This window comes from Wickerhamomyces anomalus (genome assembly GCF_001661255.1).
Source record: "Wickerhamomyces anomalus NRRL Y-366-8 unplaced genomic scaffold WICANscaffold_4, whole genome shotgun sequence".
Lineage (NCBI taxonomy): Eukaryota > Fungi > Ascomycota > Saccharomycetes > Phaffomycetales > Wickerhamomycetaceae > Hansenula > Hansenula anomala.
In genome coordinates, this window is record NW_017567113.1 from 555,484 (window position 1) to 567,528 (window position 12,045).

General features: G+C 36.8%; 2 protein-coding genes across 2 annotated transcripts; one reads left to right on the forward strand and one right to left on the reverse strand.

The window, feature by feature from the left end:
- Window positions 1-873: 873 nt before the first annotated feature.
- MDR1 (GTPase-activating protein MDR1) lies at window positions 874-3,729 on the forward strand (the record flags this gene model as incomplete). The annotated part of the gene is made up of 1 exon (XM_019181884.1): window positions 874-3,729. The coding sequence occupies one exon, from the start codon at window positions 874-876 to the stop codon at window positions 3,727-3,729; it is 2,856 nt and encodes a 951-aa protein (XP_019038012.1).
- Window positions 3,730-3,860: 131 nt separating this feature from the next.
- On the reverse strand, window positions 3,861-6,479 carry SEG1 (Seg1p; the record flags this gene model as incomplete). Its single annotated transcript, XM_019185724.1, has 2 exons — window positions 3,861-6,317; window positions 6,417-6,479. 2 exons carry the CDS (start codon window positions 6,477-6,479, stop codon window positions 3,861-3,863), a joined length of 2,520 nt encoding a protein of 839 aa, XP_019038013.1.
- Between the last annotated feature and the right edge of the window lie 5,566 nt (window positions 6,480-12,045).

The following is a 12,045-nucleotide window of genomic DNA, read 5'->3' on the forward strand; positions in this document are numbered from 1 at the left end:
TGATGATTTGATGAACTTGGATGAGGAATGCAATTACGCACGAACCGCTTGGATTGTAGGCTTCTCGCTATGTTGGAATTCAGGCTTCCTTATAATATCCTTCTCAGCCAACTGAGAAACCTATCCTCCACCACGGAACAGTGTGGGACTCGCCTCTTGTTGAGGAATACCCACTAAAACTCACCCTAAAATCAGAGCTCAGGTTTGAACCCATGATATTGATGGTAAATAATGATAAAATGCTAACTGCCTGACCAAATGGGCAGAAAGCTGTTAATTAAATTTTCAGAATTTCACAAATTTTCAATTAAAATAAATATTAGCTGGACAACTAATTTTTAAATATTAAAATTTTTAAATTTTTTTTTCACGCAATTGGCCTTTAATTTATATCAGTATATAGATAATCATCACTTAAATATATATATGCCAAAGAATAATTAATTTATCCAAAATTGACTGTTTAAATCAACTTTAATTATTTTTGTGCCAGCTGGTGCACGCCCGGTAAGGGCAACACCGTAATAACATTCAATTCTGTAAAGGGGAATAAGAGGATAAATAGTTATAAAACTATTAAATAATTAGACTAATGATATTGCGACTTGAGATGTATTTAAGAAATGTTTTCATCCAAAAGAAAGGTTGTCAGTTACATTTTATCAATGGAAATTTCCCAGTGGTTACCCTCCTAACCAAGCCCATACTGAATCGGATCGATGAGCTAAGAATGCCTGTTTTTAAGGGAAAAGGACTTGGTAAACATCAACAACAACCCCAATTGCCGTTAATAAAGGTCCTTTCCACATCCACACAAGAGCTAATCCAATAGAGAGCACAGAGGATCACTATCAAAAGGGAGACCGACAAGATATGTCCTTTTTAAACACTCTTCGTGAAAGAGCTTCCTCCCTTTCTCTTTTCGATAAGACCAATGCTCCAAAGAAACCTTCAAAAGATGAATTGTTCAGAGAGGAGTTCAAACTACCAGAAGGAGAGTCAATTCTAGATGAAACTGCTGCTGAGATGCTGGTCGTGTCGCAAGCTGATGAAAACCAAAAGGGTGCCGCTAGAATAAATGACAACCAATTGACAAACCATTCAAATTTTGTTTACTCTGGGAAACTATACTTAACAAAGCATTTTCTTGTGTTCCGTGACTCATTTGATAGAAAAAGTTGTGTTTTGGTTTTAAATCTTTCAACAATTAAGAAAGTGGAGAGAATTCCATCTAAAGCTTATGTATTTGCCTTATCTATTGTCACAAATTGTGGAATAAAGTTACTTATTCAATTTATTGGTATTCGCTCACGCTCTGAAGAGTTTTCACATAAGCTCAAAGTTAATCTAAGAGATAATATACCAAATACAAAGAAGTTGGAACCATTTTTGAATTCACTTTATTCTGAATTCATCGTCAAGAAAAACACACCAGGTGCTGATAAAGATAGTATAAAATCACCAGAAGGAGGTCTTGGACTAATTTTCAAATTCCCAGGAGATCCGAAAAAACTTAGAGATAAGTCTAAACTAAGGTTATGGTATGATTACTTTAGAAGATATGGTCGCAACCTAAGTATATCCCGTCAAAAAATGTTTTACAAGTTGCTTAGAGTTGGACTACCAAATAGATTAAGAGGTGAAATATGGGAATTGACAACAGGTGCCATGTACTTGCGCTTCCAAGAGCTTTCAGTTTATCAGAAGACATTAGATGATAATGCTGGTAAGAAGTCACTTGCAATTGAAGAAATAGAGAAGGATTTAAACCGTTCATTACCAGAATATTCAGCTTATCAATCAGAAGAGGGTATTGGTAGATTACGCAGAGTCTTGACAGCATACTCATGGAAAAATCCAGATGTTGGTTATTGTCAAGCTATGAATATCGTTGCTGCTGCTTTACTTATCTTTCAAACTGAAGAACAAGCCTTCTGGACTTTGTCAGTTTTGTGTGAAAAATACGTTCCAGGCTACTATTCAAAGACCATGTATGGTACATTATTAGATCAAAAAGTGTTTGAATCACTTGTTGAAAAGACAATGCCAATCTTGTGGAACCATATCTCAAAACACGATATTCAACTTTCGGTTGTGTCATTACCTTGGTTTTTATCATTGTTTTTAAATTCTATGCCTTTGGTTTTTGCCTTTAGAATTATTGACATTTTTTTCTTGCATGGGCCAAAAACACTTTTCCAAGTTGCCTTGGCTGTATTGAGAATCAACGGTGAAGAATTACTGGAGATTGATGATGACGGTATGTTTATTTCAGTTTTGAAGGATTACTTCTCCCAACTTGATGATTCTGCTCATCCAAATTCAACTGATCCAAAATTCAGACAATTGACGAAATTCCAAGAACTTTTAATTGTTGCCTTTAAAGAATTTTCAAACGTTACGGATGAAATGATTGCTCAGGAGCGTAACAAGCATAAACCTGCCATTTTACAAAACATTGAAACTTTTATCAAGAGAAGTCAACTTCGTAACTTACCAAGAACTCCAAATATTTCTCAAGAATATTTATCCAATATTTATGATAGATTTTATAAATGTATTCAAAGTCATAAGGCAAGTCTTGGTACCGGTTCTTCATCAATGGAATTCCAAACTTTCCAACAATTTATGGCTGGATTTTGTGATTGGGTCCTTTCAGATGAAGAGTATGATTCACATCCAGATGATTTCCTTCATAGACTATTTAGAAATTGGGATAAAGATCATAAAGGTGTTTTGACATTAACTGATGTCGTTGTTGGGCTTGATAAACTTGTTAATAGAAATTTGATGGAATCTATCTCAAACTTTTTTGAGATTTATGATCCAGAATCAAAAGGTGAAGTTGATAGAGAAGGTATTTTACAATTATCAGAAGGTTTACTTTACATCACAAAACCTTTACAAGATGGATTAGTTTTTGATTATTTAACTAGAAAATCCATTGAAAGTTATATCGCTGATAGAATTGTTGAAAGACAAAAAGAAACAAATGATGAAGAGATTATGTTACCATCAGAAGTCAACATTGACCAAGAGATTTTCCAAAGGGAACAAGGTGAACGTTATTTATCAGCAGCTAGTGAGTTTATCCAAAGAGCTTTTGAGTATGCACAACCCGTTACACAACCACAATTAATAGAACTTGAAGATTCAAAAGATTTGGACAAAATGAAGGCTAATGCTGCTTTAGATCCTAACCATCCATTAACATTGAACTTGGCTACATTTCGTATGGTCATATTAGCTGACGAAACTTATGAATTGTTATTCACAGAAACATTAGCATCTTCCATTCATCTTGACAGATCAACAAGTATATCTGATAAAGGTGGTATTTTACGTGATATGTTTGACGGATTATTAGCTGATGGCAGAAGAGTTGCCAATCAAGTCCGTCGTAGAATGGACTCCACTGCAACTTCCATATCTAACAACAATGGCCACAGTGACTCGGCTGGTGTCAAATCAAAAACAGGTGCCGCTTCAATCGCAGAGGAGGAAGATGAAGATGACTTTGGAGGGGATGCAACAACTCATGATTATGGTGATTTGTTGGAAGGTGCTGAAATTCAAGCCTTAGGTGATGTGCCACTAAGCAGCAATGTTAAAGAAACTGATAGAGCTAATGAGTTGAAAGTATTGCATGATAATATGGATGAGATCAAAAGAACTTTGGATGGTCAAGAATCTTCTAAAAATGATAATCTGATTGAATTTGAAAGTTGAGAAACAACATTGATGTATATACATGATATTCATATTCGAATAGGTCGCTTACGATTGATAAATGAACAAATATTTAACAAATTTATAACAACTTTCCTTTTTTTTATAACTTATAAATTCTATTTTACAATTCAATTATTACCTCTGCCGAATAATTTTTTTAGTTTGCCACCAAACTTACTCTTTTTCTTTTCGCCATTGTGTAAGGCAGCTTCTGTTTTCTTTAAATGTTCATTAAATAATTGTTCTTTATCAGCTTCACTGAAATAACGAGTATTTCTTTTCTCTGGCAATGATTTTGCTGGTGATCCATTCTCAGGGATTGCACTATTACTTGCACTTCTCAAAGTAAATTGACTTTTTGGTTTTCTCAATGATGGATTAGTTGGAGGAGGAGCAAAATTATAATCCGTTTTCTTTTTATCTTTTCTCAAGGTTGGAACAGCTTCAGAGTCGGAATCAGAATCATCAAATCTTGATCTGAATCCTGCAAAACCATGGCCGTTTCCATTAGATGCTTGAGGAGCTTGTTGGGACTGCTGCAGTGGTTGGTGATGTTGATGATTATGATGATTTTGTTGTGCAGCTTGATGACGATAGAATCCAAGTTGTGACTCAACATTAGCATGATTATTAACTTGAGGATCTCTAAGAGATTTTCTCTTGAAAGCTGCATGACTTTCAGCTGGTCTATCTTTTTCAAAACTTGACGATCTGATCAAAGGTTTTAATGGTTCTGCTTTCTTCGTAGCAGCACTCAATGCAGCAGCATTTGATGGTGAATGTTGTTGTTGAGGTTGTCTGGAGATTCTGGAAGAAGGAGCAGCTTGTGACTGTGGTCTGAAGCCTTGCGCAGAAGCTGGTCTGCCTTGTCTATTGTTGTTAGCCTGCTCAGGTCTTGAAGTTGCAACAGATTGTGGACGCTTCTGCAATTGATGTGGGGCTGCAACTTTTGGATATTGTTGCTGTTGTTGTTGTGGAGGATTTTGTCTCAATGTCGTTCTTGGGCCATTAGTTTGAGGTTGCTGAGGTCTCATGGTTGTTTTGATGTTGTTGCTGCTGTTAGATGGTTCTTGTCTTAAAGAGTGTCTTGAAGAGTTTGTTCTGGATAATGCTGTAGCTGGCAAATTAGATGAAGATAAAGCATTTAATCTGGTGTTCTCAGCAGTTGTCAATGAAAGATACGCAGCATTTGCAGGATTTGAAGGGTTTGAAGTGTTTGTAGGAGTATCATGCAGATTAACAGTAGAACTTGATTTAATCTTTAAAGCTGATTTTCTTGGTGACGTTGAACTATCTCTTTTTGATGATCTTGCGGGTATTTGCAAGTCTTGAGAGGATTCATTTGTGTTAGATTTAGTTGGTTGAGAACTAACCCCATCAAACTCTGGTGATTCATTTGAGTATAAACTACTTGCAGCAGTCTCCCCAGACACAGTATTGGCTAAACCAACAGAAGCTGGAACAGTATCTTGAGGTCCATTTGTGTCGATTTTGCTGTTATTGACTTGTAAAGATGGAATTGTTGGGCGCAATTGTTGTGCCATAGAAGATGCGTGATGTTCTTGTTCAGTTTCACTATCAATAGTTGAATATGACGACTGACCAGCAGTAACAGTATCATTCGACTTAGCAGTTGAAGGGATGTCTGTATATTCATCCAAGACATCATTTTCCAGATCAGGGGTTTGTGCACCTTCAATTGTACCATCTGCATTTATAGTTGGCTCTGTTGAGACAATAGTTTCTTTGATGGCTTTGATTTCAGTAGGCACAGGGGAGACTGTCCCTGACGGATCAACTTTTGCACTCAAAGCATTTTGCTCTAAATCTTGCTCTTGATCCAATGTCTCTTTTAATTTCAATTCTTCATTTTCTTTTTCAAGTTTCAATTGCTCTAAATCTTGTGTAGCATCATTCAAGTGATGATCTTCTTCTTCATGTATTAGATTCAATTTTGGAGGAGTACTAACTTTTGGACTTTCATAAGTCTCTTCAGTTGGATACAGTGGCTCTTGTTGTTCAAAATCTTCAGGAATTTCTTCATCAACTTCTTTTAAAGGTTCATTAATGATGGCTCTCTTTACACGAGGGCTTGAAGATTGCGATCCAGTGGATTGAAAGGATCTTAAACTACCTCTATCGGAAAATCTTGTAAAAGACTGAGAACCTCTTGGTTTAACTTTTGGTTTTTGTTCTTCTTCAGCCGGGACTTCAATTGTAACTAATCCATAAGGACCAGGAATATGTTTCTTGATCATTCTTGGACCAGATGACAACGATGATGTTGATTTTTTAGCATTGAGTTTCTTACCATAAGATGATCCAGCTGTTAGTGACTGTGACCTCTTTGGAACTGCTTGTGGATGCTGACGTTGCTGTTGCTGGAAACTTGCAGGTGGGCCTTGTAATCCCAATAAACTTCCGGATCTTGATGCTGGCTTTCTACTCAAGAAACTGGAAGATCTTTGCATACTTGAGGTTCTTTGTAAGCTGTTTGATCTAGGGATAGGAGTTCCTGTTTTCAAAGCATTACCAATGGCAGTAGCAGCAGCTAAGGCATTGGAATTGACATTATTTTGTTGTTGCTAATGTGAAATGTTAGTAAATAATCTTCATACTCTGGCAGGGGTATTAATGAAAAACAGCGCTTCTTTCTCATCAGTACAACAAGATTGAATACTCACGACACCAAATCCCTTTTGAACTGTGGCAGCAGGCTCACGACTTTTCCTTCTTGAAGAGAACATGATTGTGATTGATATTATAAGAGATCAGACTTCCAAGTTAAAGATTTGATAATTCTTATTTTTAGTCTTTGCTGGATATCAGGCGGTTAAATTGCAACAGAGAGCAAAATAAGGGTGAAACCACTTCAAAAAGTATTTGAAAACAGATGAAGATTGATACTTCCTTGATGTTTCCCAGCAGTGGATTAGATTTCTTTAGCAGAATTGACCTTTTGAATCTTGTTTTTAATTTCAATGACAATCACCGAGTTAGCCTCTCGTTTTACCTTTTTGTTTGTTTACCAAATTTCAAAGAGAGCTTCTCTCAATTCGGTTGTGAACCTGAAATTCATTCATCATGTGGTGTGCTGAGAGTTACGCGGAGACTGGCCCCACAAAGAGCCTGCCCAAAGTGGTTTCTAGTGGCTCACATTTCCTAGCGCTCCTCCAATCCTCAGCGTAAACTTCAGAATGACAGGAACCGACTAGGCTGAGAGTCAGAAAGACACTGAGCATTTTGACAGGTGCTTTTCTGAAAATGTCTACTTTTGTACAAGAATTTCAACTCAGAACTACAGTTAGTAGAAGGATGTCGTGTCCTGATTCTCGTGTGTCGACTCTCGACTCTCGACTCTCTAACTAGCTTAAATTGAACAAATATCATTCAAGATCCGCTTGTGGCCGTGTTTGAGGTCCATGTTGCAACTTTCAACCAAGAAGATATATGAGATTCCAACCAGTTGGTCCACTCCACTGGAAGTGACTTTAATCAATTGATCACGATTCACGGGTAAATCAATTTGACGGGAATGCTAATTTAAGCTTTCAAGGTGAACAACAGCCGAAAATCGCTAGAGATTATAACTGTAATAAATGACAGATACTGAACATTGTCTACAATGATTACCTTTCAATTGGGATAATCAAACAATAGGATTGCTCATGTTTGATCAAGCGTCCTGATCGACCCTTGGATGAAATATTTGGAAAAAGAGATCATGAAAACAGTTGCTGATTGACGAAATTGAGATCCGGATTCAAATCTTCGTACTTGAATTGAAAGATGTTTTATTGTGAAATACAGCCAATATGTGCGACTGATTAAATGACACAAAGTGGTAGCTTTGTTTCGAGAACTTATATTAGCGTCCACAATCAACAGCAAGAACTGTACTGTGAACAAATAGTGAGAAATTTCAAGTTTTGCATACAGGAAGATTTTTAGTGAACTACGAACTACGAACCATCAACCTTTGGCATACGAATTTTTTGTGAATATTCAGCGAGACCTTGTACGAACCATCCATCAATTGAGTCGATACCAACTAATATCTGAGCTCTTTCTATTCATCTAACTTGAAGACCAGCAGAAAGTACAAGAAATGGTATCATGATCTTTATCAATACAGATGTACGTTTCTCATTCCGCTATGCCTGAATGTTCTAGCTGCCAGAGTAAAAGGCAGTTTGGACCTAAGTATAAGCCTATCAGACTTTTTTTCGTGACTATATTGCGTTCTAATTATGCCTCATAATCTTGATGAAAGTTGCAATACACGATTAATTGACTAGCTGTGTATTATTTCTCCTGTTCTTCATCACGAAGTTGTTTGACCTGGCGATGATTCCTCATGACGTATCATGCCTTCAAAATACGTTGTACAAGCTCAAGTACGTTTAACCACAAGATAGGTATGGTAATTAATTACTGCACTCAAACGAAATAGTTGAAAGCATTATTCCCTAATACAAAAACACTGTATGTGGTATTTTTAGACTATAATTCAGAAATCTAACATCTCATAATCTTCCCAATAGGGAAGTCCACTATCTCATCACTTGCAGTATAGCATCACCGAGATTCAATTCACCATCATTAAAACCTATCGAAATTTGGTCCACCCCAGCCTTCAAAGCGCCTTCAGACACGTCTACCAAAAGTTCAGCTTGTATAAGGTACGAGTGATCGAATTTTTATAGTTGGTGAGAGCTTGGAAGTTGCAAGTCAAACCATGCAAAACCTCTTATATATGTGGGCCCTGGACCTGAAAAGCACACCAAGCACATAGAAGGTGCCAACGATTAAGCGAGCATTAACATGATGGAATACATGAGAAATAGACGAAATGAGGCATTCATGAGTTTGAAACTTGCAGAGGATCGAGATTAAAGCAAAATCTGATCTCGATTTATTTATTAATTAACTGTGGTTAGTTTGATTCAGTGATTTTACAAGATACGTAACGGTATCTAAAATACGTCGCGAGGCTAATTAATGAATAGATTGACCATATGAGTTACAGCAGTGCTGTAGCTGGTGGAGTCAATCAGTGCAGCTAAGATGGCCCCAAACAAACCAGCTGAAAAGCATTCACTTTGGTAATGACATACTGATCTTGCTTTAGCTATTCATCCACCGATAGATCTTGATATCCTGCCCATGAATTTAACGATCATGAATTAGCACCCTTCGGCCCAGTGTCGAGTAATTAATTTGACATAAAAGTCGCATATCGAAAGAAGCTTTAAGCCTACATTTGAAAGCGCTCCGGCAATTAAGTTACTTGGATGCCATATGTATGGAAAGGACGATCTCAGTTAAATGAGACCAATCCTTTCAAATCCCTGATTAAACCGTCAAATATAATAAAATGTCTTTATGAGTGAAGTAATTAATCTTGAATCCGGAAAGTGCACAATATAATTACTCACCCAATATGAAGAAGATTCATTTATAGTCAGGCCAATATATAGATAAGAGAGTGTACGTTAGCGATTAATATCGTATATGTATATAAGAGCTGAGTTATACTTTTACAATTATCACCATTACCACGTCATTACAAAGCCATTTTAGAGTATTTAACGTACGTCATACACTAATCGAGCTGGCTAATTCTCTATGAATCTCAATGAATTTTGTCTAGTCATGATGATGAACTCTCAATTCAAGAGGATATTTGATGAATTCATGTCTGGATACGGCCTGCATGTAGTTGGTTCCACTTTGATCCATCAATCAGAATCAAGAGTCAAGACCTTCTGACATCTGTTATGTAGTGGCTGACAGATTTTGACCAACAAGACGTTAATTATTTGGAGGATCTACAAGTTATATGTATACTAGTCGCTAGTGCTTCAGTCCAGTACACAATCAAATGCCTTTAACATCTTAACATGAGATCAGACAGGGGCGCACTTCGGTTATATCAGACAAGAAGTTGAACTGCTTATGTGTTCCTTAATGTTACATTTCTAATCTAGGGTTGGAACTTGGCTTTTCCGATGTGTAGGTGCTTGAAAAATCTCGATTGAGTTTGGGAATAGAAGAGCTGGTATCCCGATATGCACCAACTATCATATATTAATCGACACATTGATAGAATATTCAACTTTCCCTAAGGAATTCCAGTTGACTGGCTAGCAGTTAAAGGAAATAGATAACCGGCTTCCTAAAAACCTTCTCATGATGAGTTGGCTACAGCCTCCACGCAGTTCTCTACCACACTATTTGAAAGGTGTCTTTGCAGCAGCAGCTTGTACTTGTAAATGTAGACGTAGAAGTGCCGAGACAAAAAGCTGGAACTTCAAATTCCCAATGAAATGAAACTGCGTTCACCTCAAATTTGGAAAACTATGTCAGATTGAAAGATGAAGATGGAACTTAGTTCATTTGGCTTTTGAAAAGGCATGTTTTATGGGTCCAAAGTCTTAACTAGCTTCAAATTACGGAGTTTCGCCGGACAACATGTGGAACCTCAATTACATCGAGTCGATAATCATCAGTCTGGGAATATTTGTAATCTTCGACGTTATATCGTTGAAAATTAGTTGAGTTAGAAATCTGGACTCCACGCTTCATCCATGGACCAAGTAGCTGGTAATATATTAAAGATTAGTTGACGAACGACGTTACACTTGTACATTTCTAGTTTAGAAAAATTGATTTTCATTTGCGCAGCTTGTATTTACGAGCTGCGTTTTAATCAGTAGGTGTCACGTGAATATGAATACTACCAGAACAACTGTAGCTGGCACAGGAAGTTGACAAAGTATATAAAAGAGATATAAACACATAGACTATATTGATCTCTATTATGAAATATTAGAACCAAAAACATATCAAGTTTATAGCTAGAAACATTCAATAACTTAATCTGTGGGGTATGGTTATATTGACACAAGTGGATTAACCAGGCCTCCTCTTATAATCCGACTACTAGCGCCGCTCCATGTTTGTATCATGCTACGCTTTCTAGTCAATCGATTAAATGCAAAGAACAAAACTATAAAGTAAACGTCGTCGATTAAGCTTGACTCAAAACTTGGGCGGAGAGCCCCGTATAGCTAGCTTGAAATGAATCGCAGTTCACCGTTACACTCGTCTTCACAATCAGTTAATCAAATAATTCACAAAAGTTAGTTAAGAGATTTGGGAAATTAGCTGATCAAAAGAAAGTCGAACGTAGCTCACCAATACAGTCTAAATTGCTTATGAAAACGTCAAAACCCGCCTTTGTGCAAAAGAAACTAAGTTAAACAGCGAAATGGCATGATGCCCTTTTGTGACAATAGCTGGTTTCATGATCGCTTGATTCTTGAGTGGATTATGAAGGCTTCGTGTGCAGGACGTTTTTCAACTGATTAACATTATGAATAACCAAAGATTGGAGTTTCTGATTCTTCTGCTAAGTCTTAGTAATGACAACTATAACAACATTTAAAGCGGCTCTTGGAAAGTATAACCATGAACATAGAGTAGAATATAAGACGCCCGGAATAGTATATTGCTTGAGTTAGGACATACAAAATCCAGATATACTTTGATACATTTGGTTTAACGTGCAATTAAAAAGCGGCTTTCAATTTAGGTTGTAAAGATTAGACAGTAGACGTTGATACCAGGCCGCGTAAGCTCTTATAACTGAGATAAAATATGGCATATTCTTCAGGACGTATCTGTCACGACAGGGTTTTTGAGTAGTATTATATTGGAAGTGTTAGTGTGCAGCTCCCCATTAATATATCTTCATCATATGAGCTTCGAAGCTTTTGCTCAGGTAGATCTCGAAAAACCTCATACACATCTTGAAAGTTGAAACAAGATGATTAGGAAATCGGTTGTTACATGTTGGGTCTTCTCATTGTATGTTTTGACAATCAACCGTGTACTTCAGATCTGTTCTGTACAGTCAACTCCAAATCCCCTTAAACTTGATTTAAACGAACTGCTTGTTTAGTTACTATTATTGACGTAATTCAAGTGATTTTCATAGAACTCTTTTGAAGCTCGCAATGTGTTTTGTCGTCGTTCAATGCACATTTTTAACAAGAAACAATAAGGTCACATAGAACTCGACCCACAACTATTTTGAATCGTATTTGAAGTACCGGATATTTTGTTAACGGTTGATCAAGATGGTTTGATTGAAAAGTTTTCCTTTAACATACTACATGGTTAGTAGTTACCATGTTATGCCCCGGATTCTTAGGTTCCAGCCCATCACCGATAAAAAAATAACTGTTAATTACGAGAAGCTGTTACATAATAGGCTAGATAGAGCCCCTTGACGTTAACTTTCAAGGC